Below are 23,237 nucleotides of genomic sequence, written 5' to 3' on the forward strand. Positions count from 1 at the left end.
TATATATATATATATATACCTTGACATTTCATCCTATACAGTTTGTCACTGTTCCCTCTAAGTAAACCTATTCTAGTTACCCTTTGATAACAACAATTTTTAATATTTACCAATATCTTCTTTTCTTCTAGGGATATACATCAATTGAACCTATTGGGTCCCTTAATGAAAAGATTTTTTTCTCCCCCTCAAACCCGTTCCTCCCTTTCCCCAACCCACCTCCCCCACTCTCTTAATTACCTTATGGCCATTCTCTTGAGTTCTGTGTTTGAGCAGCAAATTCTCTATTTAACCTCGGGTTTTTCTATATGAATGCTTGGGAGTCCTCAATTTCATTGAATGACCATACTTTCCCCTGCAATAATATAGTCAGGTTTGCTGGACAGTTGATTCTTGGTTGTAGACCCAGTTCTCTTGCTTTCTTGAATATTATGTTCCATGCCTTCTGGTCCTTCAATGTAGATCCAGCCAAATCCTGTGTTATCCCAACTGTGGTTCCCTAGTTTCTGAATGACTTCTTTTTAGCAGCTTGTAATATTTTTCCTTTGTCTGGTAGATTTTGAATTTGGCTATAATATTCCTGGAAGTTGTCAGTTGTGAATTAAATGTAGAAGGTGATCTGTGGATTCTTTCAATTTCCACTTTTCCCTCTTGTTCAAGAATGTCAGGGCAGTTTTCTCAGATAATTTCTTGTAGGATGATGTCTAAACTTTTTCTTTTGTCCTGATGTTCTGGTAAACCAATGATTCTTAAATTGTCTCTTCTAGCTCTGTTCTCCAGATATTTGGTTGAATCAATGAGGTGTTTCATATTCTCAAATTTTTCATTTTTTAAATTTTGTTTTATATATTCTTGATGCCTTGTGAAGTCATTTGCTTCTATTTGTTGAGTTCTATTTTTTAAAGACTGAATTTCATCCCTGGCTTTTTGGTCACACTTCTCCTTCTGGTCTGATTTTCTTTGTAGATCATCTTTTGCCTTCATTGCATCATTTTTAAGCTAGCCAATTCTGGCTTTTAAGACTTTATTTTTTGTTTTAATTCATGTATTTCCTTTTTCAAATTGTCTTCAGCCTCTCTTGATTGCTTTTTGAGTTCCTGAAGTTCTTGAGTTAATTGAATTTTGAGATTTTCCAAAGGCTGTGTCCAATGTACTGGAACTTCTTCCTCTTCTTCTGTTTCATTTGCTCTCTTTTCACTTCCTTGAAAGAAGCTGTCAATTGTCATTTCTTTTCTCTTTTTCTGTTGTTTACTCATATTTTTTCCTTTTCTGTTCTCCTAGTTTAAACAGATGGATTTAATGAACTTTAATGAAAGATCTTTCCCCCAGCTGACAATGGAGGTTTATAGTTAGGTTCTCTGCGGTCTATGAGGAGGGGATATTGGAGTTTCCCTGCCCTCTGAAGACTTCTTGTCTGTCCCATTGATGGAATTAAGCCTGGATTAGTCTGTATTGCTTAATGTGCCCTGAGGCTAAAACCTCAAGGGGAAAAATAAAATTGGGGGGACAAGATGGAGTGTTTTTAATGAGCTGTCCAGCAGTAGGGGCCCCCTGCTCTGTCCTGCTATTAGATCTGATTTTCTTTCCTCTCAAAGCGCTCTGTTCTCTATCTCTGTGTGTTAAAGCCAGTAGGTCTGAAGTTTTGCTCCATCTAAGCTGCCATCTTATGAGCATTTTTGCTGTCTTTCTGTGACTTTCTCCTCTAGCCCCCTCCCTGATGTCTGTGTTCAACTCCCCAAGTCCAGTGCCAGTAAGGCCTTCTCTCTGGGCCAGTGCACCCCACCCACCTGGAGATTTCAGCGGCTGCTGGAGATACTGCACAGCTCATGGGGGAGGGGTCCTGGGATTCCCCTTCTGTACCCTCAGACCCAACAGTTCAAGAATTCAAACTTTTTTCTTGGCAGTACCTCTTGAGTTGTCCAGCAGTAGGATCCCCCAGCTCTGTCCTGTTGTTTGATTTGGTCCTTTTTCTTCTTGAAGTGCTTTATTTTCTATCTTGGTGTGGAAAGGGTGCAAAGGTCTTAAGATTTGCCCCATCTAAGCCACCATCTTCCCAGAATCCCCACTCAATATCTTTAAAGAATATTTGAACTTCTTTCCAATTTCAGTTATTGCTATAACCTTACTCTAGTTTTCCCAATGTCTATTCCCATATTTTCAGGCAGCTTAAACATTTTTTTAGCATTCAGCAAACAGCTACTCACCAAGTATGTTCATGATTACCAAGGGCCTCGGAGTAGAAGGAATGCTTACTGTCCACAAACAACTTCAAGTCTAGTGGAGAGGAAAACAAAATATACCCACATTGAGCAGTTTGAGAACTTGTTCAGTTATGTGAAATTCCTTATGACCCCATGGACTTTGTCCATTGGGTTTTTCTTTGCCAAGATACTGAAGTGATTTACCATTTCCATATCTGGTGTTTTACAGATGAACTGAGGTAAATAGAGGTAAAGTGACTAGCTCAAGGTGACACAGCTGGTGTTTGAGGCCATATTTGAACTTTATCTATTTGACTCTAAGCCTGGTGCTTTATTCACTTCACCACCTAGCTGGCTCTTTGTTCTTTTGAGAATAAAGTAGTACATAGTAAAATGCAAAATTGCAAGGTATCAACAATTAGAGAATGACTGTCTCTAATGAGGTACTAATTGTACTGTGCAGACAATGAGTACAAAAGGAATTTGAATCAGTGTAGGCTGGAGTTGTGAGGCACTGCTCCCATGTTTATCCCCAGGTTCTCCTACACTATTGCCTCACAGCCAGTGTTTACCAAAGCAAAACAGGATTTACATGCAGTGCTATTTTTATTTCTTTACCAGAAAATTAACTTGCTCTTTTCCGAGAAAAATTTCACCCTGGGACTTTGAAGCTTTGCTTTTGTTGAAATAAAGTGTGTGTGTGTGTGTGTGTGTGTGTGTGTGTGTGTGTGTTGTCCATGTAGTATATATGTATATCCACGTAACTTTATCTAAACATGATTCATGGAGAGACTTTAATAGATATCTTGGGAATATTATTCACTCTTCTTTAAATGAGAATTTAATTATTGCCTTCAGGAGAACAGAAGTTGAAATCATAAGATTTGTTACTGCCCTCTCTTCAGATAAGAGGTACTGGACTAACATTTTATTTACCTGCCTCCTGCCTACTATTCCTAGCCCAAGGGGAAATGATTATTTTCTTAGACTCCAACCACTTTCTTGCTTGTTATCCATTAAGAAGAGGTTGTTTCCCAAACTTATAGTTCCCATTTCACCCATTCCCCAGAAATCTTAGAGAAAAAAATTCAACAAATAGTGAGCCCATTTTCCCAAGCAGATAACAGAAATTATAGAAGTCATATAAGTTAGAATATGCCAGATGATGAAAAGAGTGAAGGAACATTCATAATGGGAGCAAAATATCATTATTTAACAGGAGAGAAAGTCCTCAAACTCCCCGAAGTAATCTTTAGGGAGGCAAGCTGGAAATTAGCGACATGTTAAAGAGCTGGCATTCACCTCTATGTCACTTCTAAAATCCTTTCTCTTTATTTTTCTGAATTTCTCCCTGAAAAGGGTTTTGAACCATTTATGCCTTTTGTCAGGGCAGGAGAAGAAGGTCTCATCAAAGCTCTTGGACGCAGTATGCCCTGAATGCTGGGAGATGACTATGCATCATTGTTTTGAGCAGTGAAGGAAACTTTGTGCAAATGTTCAGACTTGAACCCAGAGTTACTTTCACATTAACTTTGCTTCACAAACTGGCATCCCCAAACACTATTGCATTTTAAGAGGAAGTTTCCTCACCTGATAATTTCCTATACCAATTAAATAATAAGTTGAGTCCTATCCCTATTGTCATGTTCATATTGTATATTAAAATCACTTTGTATTCTTTTTAAGTTTTCCCCAAATGAAAATAATAGACCCTAAGTCATTCCTCATTTTTAAAATGAGATTCCTCTTTTAATAACATGTATTTATTCTCTTGCTGATCACAAGCTAAAACTGACTGTAGCAGGTAAAAGATCAGTCTTTTGACATTGTATGTGTAAGCAGATATGGTGGTGGGGAGTCTTCAAAGGTGCCAGTAATAAGCATTTATATATTGTTTTTTGTTCAGTTATTTCTTTTTTTTAAAACCCTTACTTTCCATCCTAGAAGCAATACAGTGTATTGGTTCTAAAGTGGAAGAGTGATAAGGGCTAGGCAGTGGGGGTTAAGTGACTTGCCTAGGGTCACCCAGCTAGGAAGTGTCTGAGGCCAGATTTGACCTAGAACACTCCCATCTGTAGGCCTGACTCTCAATTCACTGAGCCACTCAGCTGCCCCGGTTTAGTTATTGTAGTTGTGTTCAACTGTTCATGACCCCAATTGGGGTTTTCCTGATAAAAATACTGGAGTATTTGCCATTTCCTTCTCCAGCACACTTTACAGATGAAGAACTTATGCATACAAGGTTAAATGAACTGTCCAGAGACACACAGCTAGTGTCTGAGGACAGATAGAAATTCCAGTAGATGAGTCTTCCTGGCTTTTTGCCCAGCACTCTATACACTTTGCCCCTGAGCTGCCCATAAGCATTTATATAGCTCCTACTATAGGTCAGGCGCTGTGCTAAGCAAATAGGATCTCATTTCATTTGTGATTTGTGGGGATCTCATTTGATTCCAGCCACTTTCCCAGTTGCTGTCCATTAAAGAGAGGTAGTTCTCAAAGTTTATAGTTCACATTTCACCCATCCCCCTTAAATGCTAATTAGATAAACAATAATCAATAAATAGTCAGTAGTGAGTAAAACCATTTTTCTCACCACAACCCTATGAGGCAGGGTGCTGTTATTACTTTATTTGAGGTATCTTGAGATAAACAGAGATTAAGGGATGGTAATTCAAAAAAAGCTCCTATAATAAAAGCTGTTGTGCTAGGGAATCAAAAGAGAGAATTAAAAATAATTTCCTGTCTGCAGGGAGCTAACATTCTATTAAGAAGCTAGAGAAGATACATTTTATCAGATATTAAATACATGTTTCTTAAAGGAATCAGCTCTAACAATAAGAAAGATTAGAAAAGGTGGAAATCAGTTTGAAGTTTAAAGGAATCTAGAGATTCTAGAAAATCACTAATAAATTAAATTGGAATCTGCCAGCATTATGGACTTTCTGACAGTTGTATAAGTTTGAAACAGAGCCATCTGAGTATGCTCTATATTTTTCTTCTCACAAAATATTACTTCCTGTGTTAAAAGTCAACTGATTGGATTTTGGGAAATAAAAAAATATTGTCTTAGATTTTTAAAAATGCTAAAGTGTGAGTTCTTCTAGTTTAGGCCTATTTAAATTTTTCCTTGGTTATTTTGCATGACTTAGATTCTAACTATCTCTGTAATTACTTTGAAATAGTAGTTAATTTTTGATGAGTATCTGAATTATTTATGGGACATCTTTCTTTAAATCACTTAGTCTAAGGGAAATACCTACCTGAGCATCATTAAACTAGATTTTTATTAATGGTAAGAACATTTAGGTAATATAAGGTTATATAAAGCTTCGTGTCATAAACTACTTTCAAGGATTGATTTCCTTGTTTCTCTGCCACCATTGTCTTTCACATGACTGAAGTTCACTGTTATTCAAAATGCAGGCAAAATGAACTACTTATTACTTACCCTTCTTGACATACTTTTATTGAGATGCTAAATCTCCCAGGTGATTTTGGAGCCAAATAACTTTTGGTCTCACTCTTCTTATTGATGCAGATCTGTTTCAAATCTGTGGTTGATTTGTTCACTGTCCTGCCTTAAAATTGTTTTTGATCCTACAGCTTCTCTACAGCATTTTTGTTGTCATTTGTTCATTTTTGGTCATGTACAACTCTCTATGACCCCACTTGGGGTTCTCTTGACAGAGATGCTGGAGCATTTCCTTCTCCAGTTCATTTTACTGATGAGGAACTGAGGGAAACAAGGGTCAGTGACTTGCCCTAAGTCACACATATTGTAAGAGTATGAGGCCATATTTACTTTACCTTCAAGAATATCATATTCTAAGCTCTCTGTTCCTTTGTAGTGGTCCCTGGCAATGTGTGATCCTGACTATGGCTTCTTGCTGCTTCAGTTCTCCTTTTAACTGATTGCAGTATTTTTCTTGGAGCTAGAATTCTTGAATTTTGGCTCTCTTGGTATTTTGGAGTCATTCTCTTTTTCTGAGTTTTTACCTTTTTTTAAAAAAAAAAACCCTCACTTTCCATCTTAGAATCAATACTATGTATTGGTTCCAGGACAGAAGAGTGGGCTAGGCAATAGGGGTTAAGTGACTTGCCTGGGGTCACATAGCTAGGAAGTATCTGAGGTCAAATTTGAACCCAGAACTTCCCATCTCTAGGCCTGGCTCTCAGTCCACTGAGTCACCTAGCTGCCCCACTCTAGGTTTCTATCTTGTTACCATAATCTCTGTTACCACAATCTCTAAGATGATCTAGGGAAAAGTCCAGTTTCTGCCCTCTTGGTCTGAGCTGTGCAAGTTCCTAAATAGACTTTGAATCTCAGCAATACACTTGTAGACTTCCTAGGTTGGAGAGGGTTCTCTTTTGGTCTGGTATTACTGTAGATTAGACTTGACCTAGAAATGAGACCCTACTCTGCTCCCAGATTCAGAACCACATAGCTGCTGCTTGCTTCTAAACTTGCTCCTGGGGCCTATTCCCAGTCCTTTACCTGAAACAATATCCCTAAAAGCATGTCCCCTCCTCTGGATTTGTGGATTGGAAGTGGGTAATGAGGAAGAGAGCTGCCAGTTGGCATCTATTTCCACACACTCCATAAACATCAGATCCTTCTTGGTTAGATTTAGAAACTCTTCTTGCCAAAGAGCACAGCCTCTCCATGCACTGAATGCTCTGCACAGAAATTCTTATATAGAATCTCATTCCCAATGTCCACAGACTTCTCCAGGCTGGGAAAAGAACTGTATTTTTGTCTATTTTGGATTTTCTAATCAGGATTTGGTCTAGTGCCTATACTATATTTGTTTGGAGGTGTTGTTGGATATGGTATGGTGTATGGCACAGGACTAAGAAGTACATTCTTCCCTGCTACACAGCAAAATCAACATCTCCTAAGTAGTATTGAAGAAGCACGTTCCAGGCATGAGGAATAGCTTCTGCAAAGGTATGAAAGTAGAAAATGTAGTGTTGGTTATAGGAACAGCCCAGAAAGAAAGACAGAAGCTAGATCATGAATTATTAAAAACTAAATGTTGGAGTCTGTGTTTATTAGATATAGTCAGGTATCCCTGGAAATTCCTGATATTCTGTTGACTTTCTGTAGATCAATTCACACACTTGATACTAAAATCCAATACTAGTTAGAAAGGATATAGAGTGCAGTTAGTGTTCTTTTTAAAATAAAACATTTAATTTTTTCTTATTATATGTAAAAGAAAATTTTGACATTAAAAAAAATTTCAAGTTCCAAATACTCTCCTTCTCTTCCTGCCCTCCCCACCTCATTTGGAAGGTAAACAATTTGACATAGGTTATACATGTTCTAGCTTACAAAACAATTTCCATATTAGTCATGGGTTGTGAAAGAAACTACAGATCAAAATAGAGAACCAAGAATAATTAAGAAAGTTTAAAAAGTATGCTTCAATCTGCACTTAAAGTCTATTAGTTTTTTCTCTATAGGTGAAAAACTTTTTTCATCATAAGCCCTTCAGAATTGGCTTGACTCATTATTTTGTTGACAATAGCCAAGTCATTCACAGTTGATCATCATGCAATATTGCTGTTACTAGGTACAGTGTTTTCCTGGTTCCGCTTTTTTCACTTTGCACCAATTCATGTAAACCTTTCCAGGTTTATCTGAAAGCATCCTGCCTGCCATTTCTAATAGTACTATATTATTACATAATATACCACAACTTTATTCAGTCATTCCCCAATTAATGGCCATCCCCTCCATTTCCAATTATTTGTCACCAAACAGATATGCTATAAATATTTTTGAGTTAATATTCTTTGTATTGGATGGTAAAATATAGTGGAGGAAGATGAAAGGAACTCTTTCTTATTGTGCCCTTTTGGTCATTTATTCCCTTCCAATTTGGCCATTTAGATTTGTGTAGAAATGTGTATTATATAAAAGCAAATGTCAGTAAACTGGAGAATGGGAAAATATAGACTTTTCAGAACCTTAAAGGTATTCCAGGAAATGGAAGGGGTATACAAGGAAGACTAGCACCTCAGGGTATAAGAGCTTGCCAAGCCCTTTTCAATACTTATTATCTATCTGTTACCAGATTCTCACCTCTAAGTCCAAGAAACTATGGCACCCTGGCAAAACCAGCTCAGCAAACAGGTTAAACCAGGTTGAGGATAACTGTGAATCAAGGAATAACAACAATTACCTAGACCAAAGAGTCTACCTAGAATTCACAAGCATGTGAAGACTTCCTCTGGTGGAATGGGCAGATGAGAATAACTTGTACCAAAGGCCAGGAAGGTGGCTGAAGCAAGAGCTGTGGAGCACCTAGAGCTTAGTTATACAATGAAGACTCCAAGGTCTCAAATCTCAGGCTCTATCCAGTTAGCCTGACTTTTTGTCTTATCACTGAATTTTGATGACTCTGGAAGAGAGAGTATGCAACTCTGCCCCACTTAAATCCAATTCAGATTCCAGTCAAGACATTGATGTCATTGGTCCCTTTTTAAATGAAGGACAAAAATAATAATTATTATTCCAAATATTTGGTCTGGCTAACTTTTGAGTAGTAAGGAATAACCACTGGCAATGAGGACTCATATTCCCTATTCACTAAGTAACTCTATAATTTAATGTTTTGAGTGTACATTAAAATTAATTAAATTGGTGCTCTACTCTAATGTAAAATGTGTACTGTTAGTTTTCTGTACCTGCTCAGCATCTAGGTAGACTCTTTGATCTAGGTAATTATTGTTATTGTTTACAAATTACATTGCCCTACTGAAGAGACCTTGTTATAGAACAAAAAAAATTTTTGACCAAATAGTATGTACTAGTTTTGATGGTATACTTCTGGGTTATGAAAGGGTAATTGGCCAATTACTTAGTCATATGTAATTTTTAAGGAACTGTGGAAGCATTTAATCCTAAAAACCAGTTTTACTTGTTATTCTTTGAGAAATTATTCATTTTAATCATATTTTAATAGTGTTATAATGAAAGTCTATATGATAGATGATAAAAGAATGATGAAATGATATTGGCTGTTAAGAAATCTTCCATTTCTAGATAGAAATATGTAGTAGTAAGAGTTTGTCATTGCAGAGAGAGATGACCTTTGAAAAGCTTTTCTCTTCAGTTTTGAAATTATTTCATGCCATCTGAGCCACAAACAGTGGGTTGGCTATTTTCCACTAGCAAGTAACTGGGATGCTTTTTTCTATCTCAGTAATGTTCTGAACCAGCATACTCATTGAGTTCCAGTCTGCCACATAGACAATTGGGAAAAACATCATCTTTCTAAATTACTTACAAGCTGTTAAAAATGATTTTTGTTCTTTGTGAATTCATGTTCTAAGCTGAAATTCTTGCTTTAGTGAATTAATAGTCAGTGTAAACGCTACTTGTAGATGCAGATTTTAGTGGCATAGTTATGATATTCATCAAGTATTAGTACAAATTTCACACACACACAAAAATACATGCCAGATATCTTCCTTTTCAAATGTCTCTTCCTTTTATATTTTGTTGGCCATTGTATCCTAGTAATTTTCATTTCACCATGGATGTGTGCATGGCAGAGATTTTGTGTCTGGCCATCCATAAGTTGAAATTGTTTTGATGCAAACAGGGCTCAGATTGAAACAAGAAAGTTGGTTTGAAGTGGAGAGGTTAACAATAACAAACTTGTGAAGTCTTTTTGGAACCTTGTTGTGTTGCATATGCATTAGTTAGGAAACTCTTCTTTTGTTGTTGTTCAGACCTTCAGATTTTCAATTGTGTCTGATTCTGTGTGACCCCATGGGAAAGTCCATGGGATTTTCTAGGTAGAGATACAAGAGTGATTTGCTATTTTCTTCTCCACTGTGCCCCCATTTACAGATGAAGAACAAATAAGGGTTAATTGATGTGCCCAACATCACAGAACTGATAAGTGTTTGAGGCTAGATTTGAAATCAGATCTTCCTGACTCCAGGCCTCTATATAGCCAATTATGCCAAAGTGATCTGTGGAATTTAGGGATCTTTTTTATCTACATATGTAATTGCCTAAATTCTTTCTTTTAAGCAGGTTCAGCAGGTTGAACATATGATGATCATCTTATTTTTTAAAACTGTTAGATATGACAAGGATTATTATTAGACAGTTCATTAGCTCCATTTTTACTCAATGTGCTTGATGAAAGGATACTACGATTTGCTCTGATTTGACTAAAAAGTTTCTTTCATTTTATTGTATTGTGGAAGTAATGAAGGCATACAGAATGGCACAAAGCTTATCTCTAGCCTATCAGCTGAACTTGTACTTCAAGCTCCCAAAATCTTGATTAAAGCCACAGTATTTTAAGTAAGTGAAGGGATTTTCATGTCCCCTGTGACAGCTACTGAATGATAGAATAAGATAAAAGAGGTCATAACATAAAGAACAATATCAGTCCCCTGTCAATCTATTTTATTTTTCCCTCTGAGTTTATCCAAGCTTTGAAGAACTGGTATAATTTTTGCTTTATCCTTCCAAGTCATCCAACCTGTGAATGCTAGCTATATCCTCTGGCACTGAGGTAGGGAATTGGTCCAGCCACTGAATTGTAACTATTTAGAAGACATCTGACTTTTTTTACTCTAAACTAAAATTTAATGGAGTAAAGGAAGTTTGAAGGATGATTGAATAGCTTACCCTGTGATCAATACACAATGTTTTGACATTTTTCTTGATTTCTGTTGCCTTGTCTGTATTTAAGGGTAAAGGAATTCCATTTCTGAGAAAAAGATGGAACTCAACAAGAATATCTGATAATGATTCAATGTATTGCTACAGGCAAAAGATTAAGAGAAACAAGAACTTTTAAACTAGAAATAAAGTATATTAGTAATCCCACAGTATTTCAAGAGAAATTAGTGTACTATAAATAAGAAATAACATATCTCATTTTAAATGAAAGATTTCCAATTTCCTACAAGATTTTCCATGATCTACAGTCCCCACTATTCTCGAATTTTCACAAGGCTTTTGTCTTCATGGTCCCACTGAAAGTTCATGATCATTCTGACTTTGGTGCTTTCATTTTTTAAATTGATTTGATTAATACTGCCCCTTTCATTCCTTTTTATTTATCCTAGTCTTAAAACATTGTTTAAGGTTCCCCTTAAGTGCAGTCTTCCCTATGAAACCATTCTTCCCTAAGGCTTCACTCATCTATCCTCCATATTCTTTCCTCCTACTAAAACTCTTATATTTGCCTTAGTAATAATTATGACAGAAAGTCAGGGGCTAGGCAAATGGAGTTAATTGATTTTCCCAGGGTAACATAGCTAAGATGTATCTGAGGTCAGATGAACCCAAGTCTTCTCAACTCCAGGGTTGGCACTTTTCTCTGTGTCACCTAGCTGCCCCATCTCCTATTTATTCTAATGATACTTGACGCTGTAGCACATAGCATAGTGCTATTGCCTCCTAATCATGACTCATATTTATAAAACACTTTCTTTACAATATTCCCATGAGATAAGTGGTATCAGTATCTCCATTTTATAGATTAAGACATTCAGGTGATTAGAGGTTATTTGATTTGTACATAAATAATCACAATAAGAAAGCTTTGAATGAAAATTTTATGACCATAAATTCAGCTCATTTTCCATTATGCCCTGTTGTTTTTTCAGAGATATTACTGTCTTTTTCCTTTGCCCACCCCCTCAAAAAAAAATCTAAATGATGAGATACTTGAGGGAAGGGCACATGATTCTTTATGTCACAGAATCTAGCACAGGGCTTGAGCACATGAAACATATTAATATGTCCTCATTGGTAGCTAACTGATTTTGAAATATATCTTTATTAAAAAAGCAAATAAGGAAAACATGAAAAAGATATGAAACCTTGGAAAATAGTTTAATAAGAATAAGTGACAAGAATTGGGGATATTCTCATAAAGTAAATAAAATTGGATAGCATGAAGCCACAAGCCTGTAAAATATTTATACTATGTTTTGGATTATTTAAATTTCTGAAGCTATGCCTCTTATTCAGAGAAAGAAAAATGGACCATGATTCATATGATCTGTGAGTTCTAATCTGACTTTTGGTAACTTATTAGTTTCCTGATTATTATTGACACTTAACCTTTCTGAGTCTCATTTCCTTATGTGTAGAACTGGAATAAAAATATTTACTTGAAATATCCTACAAGGTTATTGTAAGGATCAAATGGAAATCAAACATTGCTTTGTAAGTAATTTTGTGAACTTTAAAGAGCTATATGGATATCAGTTATTATTTTTAAAGAAAGAAAGTTGGATTGTTTAATTTTTTGTTTTCCTGAAATCAACACAATACCTTTTTCAGATAATGATTGTTATTTAGAACTAATTTATCAAAACCTAGAGGAACTTTTAGTATGGAGGAGAGAGTAATCTGCTTGGATAGCACAAAACAAATACTCTATAGATTTATAAGAGATTAAATGATTAGATTAAGATCCAAATAGAAAATGAGATTATGCTTTTGGATTATGATAAATCTAACTAGTCACCTGATTTTGAAAATTAGTTCAAATGCACTTTAAGAAAGTCATGATAAATTAGAAAATAATGGATAGTGTATCAACAGTGGTTATTGATTAAGATAGAAATTAGCAACATTAGAAACATTGTAGTGTTATGGAAAGGATAGTAGATTTGAAGCTAGAAGATTGAAGTTCAGTTTATTTAGTTATATGATCAAGGGAAAGCCACTTAACACTTTTAAAATGAGAGAATTGGAGTGATGTGGAGTCATTATTCCTTCCTAGTCTTCAATATGGTGTAGTAAACATTTTGTTGCTTCAAAAGGACAAATGCATCAATTTCTGAAATCTTTTTGAGGAAAAAAAGAAACATCTTCTTGCATGCCATTTCTCATCCACTAAATTCTATAAATAAGAATTTAGTGGATGAGAAATTCATTTGAGAACCAACCATAGTTTTTAAAGGCCAGTCATCTGAGAACTGACTGACATGGAAATATGTATAGGGAATGCTTATTGGATCCAGGAGGGAATATGGAAGAAGAGGAGGGAAAAAACAAAATATGTAAGCATGGGAAAATAGTTTAAATAAATAAATATATGAATGAAACAAGTCATTATTTAATTTTTTCTTGGATATCTCCAGTGATAGAGAGATCACTGCTTAATTGGACTTCTCATTCCATTGATGGAAATCTCTTGTTAGAAAATTTTATGCAGCAAACTTTAGTAAGCTTTGAGGTTGTAGGTTAGCTACAACCCTGAGCCTCAAAGCTTTAGTTAGTTTTGGGAAGGTTCATATATTTTAAAAAATCATCAAATTTAGAATGTTATAATTTAGTTACTATTTCTGTATCCACATAAAACACTGCCTATGTCAATGTAAATTCTTCAAACTGAAAACTATTCTTAAACACAATCAAGAGGAGGCGGTGAGGAAGGTAATATAAAATATGTCTTTATTTATAAATATTTTATATATATTTAAATACTAATTATTATATAAATAATATAAATAAATAAATAAATAAAATGTATTTTAAAAAATCTTTTGGTTTTTGAAAAAAGTGACATTTTTTAATGCTAAGTTTTGAATAGAGCTCAGCATCTTTACTAATGGAAATGCTAATCAAAAATTGTGTTTGAGTGTGACAGGATTAATTTTGTTCTACGTGAAATCTGTCTCTCAGCAGCTTCTCAGTAGCTATCTATAAGACATTGGAATAATCTGAGCTCAAAATAAGGAGCATATAATTGAGACCTTGGTGGATCTATTTTAATTGCCATCTTTTTTAAAAGTCTTCCATGCCCAAAGAGGAAAACTTTAACTTTTTTCATACTGACACAATCTATTTTCCAGAAAGAGTGGAAGGGGAGAATGTGAAAAGAGAAATTAGATCAAATATATGATTGGAATTAACAGACTATGTTGGGAAAATAGGTAGCACCAGACTTTTAGGTTGATTAGTTTTGTAATTCGAGTAGATTTTCAGTTATTAATTTTCCCTTCAGAATAAAAAAGGAAAAAAATCATTTTCTGCTACTGGGAGAACAATTAACATATATCAGTTTAAATATCAAACTGAGGGTCCTTTTGTGGCTTTTTAAACCATTGCAACTATAATCTATTAAGAGTTATTGGCAATTTATGTATTTATACACACATTTTACAAATATGGTTGGCATTTAATTTAGAGTACTAAGTAAAGCAAGGTTTTTGCTTAATTGCTAGGTGAGGTAGATTTCTGTTGGAGTAAAGGAAATTGTCTCAGGCTACTGCTTATTATATGGAGATGGTTGAGATGAAAGGATCTTATTTGGTTAATTTCAGGGGAGAATCTTTGGGCCTTCTGGTTATTTCTCTTCCTATATCATAACAGTGGTCTTAATGTGATTGTTCATTTAAAATAATCACTTTTAGAAGATACACCTGGTATTTACTTAAAGCAAAATAAAACGAAACAATCCAGAAAGCTATAAGAAGTATGGCATTATGAGAAAAAACATACTCTGGTGTCTGGTGGTCTACCATTTTTATTGTACTTTGTTAGAACTCTTTTCATTTTAGTATCATTTAGCATTTTTGATTACTGATCAGCATATATATTGAACTAGGATGTTAATAGCAGTGCACCAGGGACAGATATGGAAACTGTGGTATAATAGGCCATAATATACCCATAATCTAATTAAGTTTGGGAACTGGGATTAAAACCCAAGTCTCTCTTGACTCCAGGTGTAGTGGACTCCACTACAACCACTTTCTTAATTCTCAGATAGGCTACCAAACAGCTTAGTTATCTTGGGTAAAGTCAATTTAATACTTTGTTTCAATTTGCTCATTAGTAAAATGATAAGGTTTTTTTTTCCTATGTGATCACTTAGATTTTTTTTTTACTTTTAAAATTCAGTGAAATTTTGAGAATTGGATTTTCCAATAAGGAGACATTTTAATTGTTGACATGCTGTTCCTTTTTCAAAATCTTCATTGGTATCTTGAAAAAGAAGTGCCCTTAGGAAAGAACAATTTTTTCCCTTAATATATGCTCTCTTTTGGTTAGAAAATGGTCTCAGGAACAAAAAAACTCAGCATATGTAACCTGGATTGTACAAATGAGATAGATTTTTTGAAGTCAGAAGTAGTTTTTGGAGTATAAATCTTATTACAGACTGCCTGTCTCCTGTCCTATACCAGGGGTCTAAATAATTTCAAAGATTTATCACTAGGTTGCCTATAGGTTACCTGATACCCAAAATCAATTCCCTAGTTTCACAGCTCAGGTCAAGTATCTATCACTTCTTAAATAAAGCTTTTCCTGATTGCTACCTCAGCTACTTATTTTCCCTTCCCCAAATAATTTTGTATTTACTTCCTGTAAATGTTGTAAACACTCTTGTCTATATGTTAAGTCTCCCTTTCAAAATGGCAGACTTAGAAACAGCCACCACTAGCTAGGGTGCCCTACATTTTTTTTTAATTTTCTTCACCATCTCCAGGCCACCTTAGAACTCTGCCTGTAGGGTAAGGATGCAGAAACATGGGAAGAACAACTACTGGGCTGACTCTACAGACTCTTTTGCCTTTTACTGTGACCTTTAGGGACCTTGCCAGAATTCACCCAAGATGGTTTTGTCCCTCTTCCTTCTGGGTCGTTTGATTGTTCACATGGTTTGAATAAGATGGAAATCAAAAATTCCATCATTCTGATGAGATGGAGGACTTCTAGGTTTTACCACCTGACACTGCCTCCAGAGACTTTCCAGACTTTGCCATCTGCCCTGCTTCTGTTTCCATCAGTTCCTCAGCATTGTTGTCTTAATTACTTAAGTAACCTAAGGACCTTTGGGCCTTGCTATCTGTTTTACTAGTAAATACTTAGTACTTCATATTTTCCATATACCCTGCAAATGAATATTATATATATTCCTCCAATTAAGATATAGACTATTTGACAAAAGGAAATCCTTTTGTCAAATAGTCTATATCTTAATTGGAGGAATTAAGGAAATATTGTAATATTTCCTTTTGTCAAATAGTCTATATCTTAATTGGAGGAATATATATATATATATCTCCCTAGGTCCTAGCATTATACTTGCACATAGTAAGTGCTTAATAAATTTTTTCATTCATTTCATTCATTTATTTCCTTATAGACTTCTTGAAAAGAAAGATTTTTATTTTTATCTTTGCATCCCAGTTCCTAGCATAATGCCTGCTATAGTAGATGTTTAGTAAATGCTTCTGATTGATTATTGGTGAAAGTATCAATCTCTGATTTTTAAACCAGTCTTTCAGAATCTTCTTCCCTTTACCATATCTCTAAGATTGCTTCTCATGTGCCTTTAAAATTATGTTACTTAGGAGCAGCTGGGTAGCTCAGTGGATTAAGAGCCAGGCCTAGAGACGGGAGGTCCATGGTTCAAATCTGGCCTCAGACACTTCCCAGCTGTGTGACCCTGGGCAAGTCACTTGACCCCCATTGCCTACCCTTACCACTCTTCTGCTTTGGAGTACAGTACACAGTATTGACTCCAAGACAGAAGGTAAGGGTTTAAAAAAACCCAAAGAAAATTATGTTACTTATTTGCAAATGCCTTTTTAATTGCGTTACTTAAATACTTTGATTTCCTGAGTATATATTTGGGAATCCATCCAGTCTTCTAGATAACAATGTTTTCCTGTATTGTATATTAGATGTTGAAATGGAAGGGTCTAAATGTGTCACTTATACTATTCGCAATAATCAGAAGAAATGCATTGTAATCATACCCGTACACACTGAATAAATAGATTATTTTTTTGCCTCTAGTCCCAGTATCTAATTTTGTTGCTAATATACTACTCCAAGGCCTCAATATTATTTTCTAGCCATGTCCTTACTGTGTTTACTTCACCATAGGCATCCTCCTTCCAGCAGACCCACCTGGACTCTTGTCTTGGGACTCTGAACTATAATAGATGAATTTTCACCATATCATGCCAACAATCTGGCCTCCATGTTGTTTCTTGGCCATTTCCAAGCCATTCTATGTCCAATGTTAACTTTTTACTGATCATCTTTTGACTTCCATTTTTTTATTGTCCTCTCTCTTTAGAGTTTAAGCCTTGGGGGCAGAGAGGGAGATGAAGGTGGAGGGAAGAAGGTGGAAGAAGAGAGGTTTAGTACAGAATTTGGGAGAACAAGTTGCCCCATTGTATATTTGAAAGTTGAATTCTGGAAGTGTACTAAATAATAATGGATAAAATTTATAACCTTAGGTACCTACCTCTAGCAAATGATTGATTCAGGAAGCAATTTTGCCAGGTAAATTGAAATAGGAAAATTTTTGATTTTTTTAAAAATCATCAACAACTAGCACAGTGCCTGGCACATAGTGTTATGAGGAATATCAACCTAGTATTGATTATGTATTGGTTGGTATTGGATTTTAAAGTGCCCTGCAGAAATCTCAGCTTACTCAATACAGCCTGCATCTGACTACATTCTATCCTTAATTAGGCAACTTTATTAATTATCTCTTACAATAATAGTGACTCAATAAGTACTGATTGATTGACTGAATGGTTGATTGTTAAAGTAGGAGTTCTGTTAGTTTTAAAGTAGCTTTATTATGGAGACATTGCATTCCATAATTCATGTCATGAACTTAAGAAGTAATTTTCTCTTCCCCTAATAGTTTTGTTTTTTTAATGGAAAAGTAAACTAATAAAAAAGTAATGTTGTCCATTTTTATTAAAAGAGCCAGTTTCAAATAAGTCAATTGTCTTAAATTATTGATATATATATAAAAATTATGCATACTGGCAATATGAATTTGAGAAGCAGTACTTAAGAAGCAAAAGTAGAATAGTTTCCTATGATTGTATATACAAAGAATCTCCTAGAAGAACTATAGCTATTTTAAATTTGTGGCTTGTAATATGTCATCAGAAAAAATAATATTCAGAAGTATAACAATATTGTAGCTTATGAATTAGCTTCTTTCTAAAGACACTGAAGTATTATCCTTGGACCACAGACACCATAGCCATAACTATGTAAAAGAAACAAACAATTTTTGGAGGTGAATAAATGAATATATATCCAGTTGTATTTTCCTAGAAAACAAGTTTATTCTTGTTTTCTGGAGTTTGTCTCAGAAATTATTTATCCTTTAAGGATTTTAGTCATTTTGAGAAAATTGTAAACATAGAAGTTGCCTAATTACTCAGAAGTATTTGGGATTCCCTCATCCTCTGAAAGGCAGTAACATTGAAGGAAAGAAGGAGGACAGGGAAAATTTGTTCAAAGATTATAATATATTAAAAAAGCAGCTGATATTAATTTAGACATATGTATATATCTATTAATATATAGGTAGATATAGTCTATTTTAAAGTGCAAAGGAAAATGGAGAGTTGAGCCAATTATCCAAATAAATTCAATAAAAAAAATTATATCTCCATTACCTGGCCATTTCATGCTAGAGCAGCATGTATATTTTCTATGATTTATTCTTATAATTGTATCAATTCTCTGTTTGATTTTGCGCATGTAATAGAAATGTGAAAAACGTATATATGTGGTGATCCAGGTGAGTATATTTTCTATTAATGAAGCATCTTAGAGGGGAGAAAGGCTATAAAAATTTCTTGCTAATTGCAACACAAATTATTTTTAATATCCTCCATTAATGAATAATTATTTCAAAACAGAACTTTCCCATGTATAAGATTTGCATTTCTATATAGTAAAAAAACTGAGGATTTGTTTTTCCTCTGCCATATAGCTTAATGCTTCCTACGGATTAAAGATAGAATGATTCAATTTCATGACTGACTTTGAGGTTTCAACTTGAAAAAAAATTTTTTGCTTTCAGAAAATTCAGTTAAAATTTATTTAGTTAGTCTTATTAAATGAGTTCAACTCATTCTAGGCACAGTAAGTCCCTTTTGCTTGTATAAATTTCATATTTACTTCTGAAATGTGTTTTTTTTAATTTAACCTTTGTCCAACATTGTGATCAGAGTAAATTCAGTAACATTACAAAATTTGACATGGTAAAAGTTTGAAATTGGCAGAAAATTGCATATATCAATCATGTACATTTCTTAATATTTAAAATTTTAATATATTGACTAGATTGGTTTTACCTTTTTTTAATCGCCCATTAACTTTGTTTTTGCAGTTATCACACTTTTGAACCCCCAGATTGCATTTTCACAAGATATATTATTCTATATATTTTTAAAATAACATTTTGGATTTGTTCTTCTTGACATCTTTATGTTTGTATGCATTTTGCATCCTTTTTTTTGAAATTCAAATGTAACAGATTTTAACTTTTTGTGTTACATTTTCTTTTTTGGCTAGTATCTCTCTTTTAATTTTTTGCAAAACTCTTGTTTTTGAATTCTCTTTTTTCCCTTTATTTTCCTCCTCACTATGACCCCAGGAGCCAACACAAAGAAAAGCGCAGATGATATAACCAGTAATGATCGTGGTGAAGATGAAGGTATTTTTTGTTTTTTCAAAGCTCAACCCTGATGCATGACTATGATTTTTTTCATTTCAAAGTCCTTTTTCCTCCCTTACTTGAAAAAAGTAAAGTACATTTTAATGTACTACTTTATTTCTTCTTGTATGGAGACCGTTTTCATTTTTTAAATACCCAGTTAACATAGAGAATGACTTCAGTTTCCTAATGAGTTTTGTCTAGGTTATTCCTAATATGTATGAAATAAATAACACAATATTATTTACAACAAGTAATATTTTTACTCTTACACAGGAAGAGAAAATGGAGTTTTAAACATGCATGTGTGCTTCCTTTTCTTCCTTGCAAAAAGTTATTTTGTAAGTTCATACATCTTATATTTTGAAATGGTGACTCTCCTCTTTAACTACACAATGTAAATTATAGGATTTTAGGATTCTTAAATAGCCTTAAAATATCTTCAGGTACTCAATGTTTTCTTTTTCCAAATAGCTTGGTTCTAAAATAGAGTATGTATGCAAATGATATGGTTCACAGTGAAGTACACCAAAAAGTGTTTTAATGAGATGTTATTATTTCTTTCAGGACTATTTTCCTTAGCAGAATTTGAAAGAAAATAGGGATTTCTAAGAATTTAAAGAGGTCAAAAATCTAGCTATATTCTTCTGTCTCTCTTCTCTTTTTTTTTTTTTAACAAAAACAGCTATTTTGAAAATACTTTTCGTTGAAATGTTTTGTTGCTATGGAAAATTTCTTCTTGAAGGATCCCAAATTATATGACAGACTATACACCAGAGGTGAAATGCAACCATTTTTTTTAAAAGATGGAAGGTATGTGGAAGCCAAGCAGACAACTAGTACATTGTATTCTGCCCTTTGGCATGATGAATGATTTTTGTTTTTAAACATAATTAGGTTAACCCTTACTTGTAGAAGATGCTTGGTAAAAGAACATTTCTCCTACCTCAATACTAAAATACTTGGCGCTCAGTTTATTTACCAGAAAAAACGAAGGCCTTTGGTGAACCTCTGGTTCTAGGGTCAGAATATAATTTAAAGCTGGTAAGTGGGATGCTGAATTATCCCTGCTGGCACAGTGGACTCCTTTCAAGGTGCTATTTTATCAATTTCTGCCCTTGTTGATTTCTTCCATAAATCAAGTACTGGGTGATGAAAACATTTTGCCCCCATTGCTCTATTGCTCATGCTTTTCTTAACATTATTTCACCATTGGCCTTAAGTTCATAGCCCTGACACTGCCTACAACAGTTCTATAACAGCTCTTCTACACTCTAGAATAGTATTGCCTGCATCTACACTGTGTTTACCACTTAATCTCCCTTGTGGTAGTGAGTCCAAAATAACTATAATTTCACTAGCTTTTAGTGGTAGTTCTTTGGCTCCTCCACTTATTCTAATAATTTTCTTTCAATGCTTTTTCATTCCAATACTATTATTTTTTATTTTAAGGTGCTACTTTCAAAATACTCAAAATGCAGCCATTACCACTGTAAAAAATACTGTCTGATTTACATTTAAACCAAAAAGGTATGGTTTTATTTGAAAATGATGTGGCATCTGGTTATTACTTCCTCAAGTGAAAGAAAACCTTGTTCTATTTTTCATTAAAGGTAAGAAATGTTAATCTGATATGCACATATGCGCACATATATACATATTTTATACACATACATTAACATGCACATATTATATGTATATATATATGAAATGTAGATATCTTTATATTCCTCTCCCCTACACCCTTGCACTCTACTCATATCTTCACCTTAAATTAATAGATCAGCTTCTGACTTCATTAATATGAGTTGGATCAAAATGGGAGAATGTTTGAAGAATGTCAAGAAAAGAATATCTAGTCATCATTTAGCTGACACGTAGGAAAAATATTTTCGCAATGGATGATTTTTATATAACTTTGCATTTTCTATTGAGAGAATAGGAGAAATTATTTTTAAAAATACATTGTGTCTGCACACATCTCACTCTTTCCTGTACCTTACTGTGAACAACATAGTAGAGCCACATGTTTTTAATCATACTTTGTGTATGTAGTGCTTAATCTGAATTTTCTTATCAGTGAATAAATGTCTAAATTATATAGTTATTATTTACATCATAGTTTTCACCATCATAAAAACTCAGTGAAGTTTATGCTCATTTTCCAAAAATTAAATAGGATGAATATATTTCAATTCAGGACATTCATTAAAAACAAACAAACTTATGCCCAATTGAAGAATAATACATGTATAAATATCAGTCTTTACTTAAGGCATCAACTCATCTATAGTTTTTATCACTAAACAATTGTCTGGGACATTGAGAGATTAGCTTTCCCAAGGTCACACAATTACTGTGCATTAGAGACAGATTTTGAACCCAGGCCTTCTTGACTCTTAAGACCTAATCTTTGTTCACTATGCCATATTATTTTAATTGAAGACCTTCATAGAATTTTACTTTAATAAAGTGAAGACTTTCAAAATACTTCCAATGGCCATAGCAAATTTAAATTGAATGAATGGCCAAAAGAAATTAGCTGTCTTAAATGAGAGCATTAGATTAGATGGTGTCTGAGGTCACTTCCAACTCTAACTACAGAGAGTCTGTGACAATGGAGAATATTAAATATGGTAGAATTCTCTTATTGTTCTTCATTTTACATAAAATTAAGTAGAGTAGCTTTTAACAACTAACTGGATATTTTCATTAGGCTAAACTGATGATTTAAGCTTTTCAGAAAAGCACACTCAATTTACAATCTACAGATTTCAATTATCTGTGATAATTTCAGAATATTCTTTGAATTTTTTTCCAGCATATAAAATCACATCACAGAGTGTTCAAAGGACATGCGCCACAATAATTTATATCATCACAAGTGAGGCTTAACATTTACATAGCCAGATTGAATGAAGGATATTTTTCTATTCCTATTTATTTTCAACATGAGAAACTGTCACCTTCAGAAAACAAACGGAAGACTTTTTTTATTAGATAATCATTTTTCTTGTGAATTTATAAACTATTGAGAAGCCATAGTTATTTATATTTCCATTATCTATTATGTAATGAGAGCCTTATAATATCCACCAGGGCATTTCTGTTTTCAGAAATTTTAAACAGTTGGTTTTAGGCTGTGAGAAGATGTTTTAGATGATTTCAAATTTTATAATAGCATTTCTAAACAATAGCTCATATGTACATCTCCAAATTTTTGTTACTTGAGTCAAAACAACAGTGAAAACATGTTTTACCCCAAAAGCTATATTTTGCAAGATATATTATACATATATATGTACGTATACATATATATAGCCCCTCTCCTCATACACATGCATTCTTTTTTCCAGATATTTCCCTGTTTTTTACAATGAAAGAGAATTTCTATGTGCACATAACATTATATGGGTTGTATAACAAAGGCAAAGAATGTTAGACTAATGTCAATTTTACTATCTAAAATATGACTGCAAGTGTACAAGGGACGATGAGATTGACTATTGTGAAATAAATGCCTTTTTGCATATTTTCATTAAAGCAT

At 34.0% G+C, this 23,237-nt stretch overlaps 1 protein-coding gene across 3 annotated transcripts in view; it reads left to right on the forward strand.

Annotated features, from left to right (window-relative positions):
- NLGN4X (neuroligin 4 X-linked) overlaps window positions 1–23,237 on the forward strand; it is a 331,168-nt gene that overhangs the window by 110,847 nt on the left and 197,084 nt on the right. For 2 of the 3 annotated variants that reach the window (XM_044666980.1, XM_044666981.1), the window contains exon 2: window positions 19,631–19,690. The exons of the other annotated variant lie outside the window; for it this stretch is intronic. In XM_044666980.1, coding sequence (XP_044522915.1) covers window positions 19,631–19,690 — 60 coding nt within the window. The remainder of the gene's footprint in view (window positions 1–19,630; window positions 19,691–23,237) is intronic. 3 annotated transcript variants of the gene reach the window in all.

The sequence above is a fragment of the Gracilinanus agilis genome, chromosome 3 (genome assembly GCF_016433145.1).
Source record: "Gracilinanus agilis isolate LMUSP501 chromosome 3, AgileGrace, whole genome shotgun sequence".
Taxonomy (NCBI): Eukaryota; Metazoa; Chordata; class Mammalia; order Didelphimorphia; family Didelphidae; genus Gracilinanus; species Gracilinanus agilis.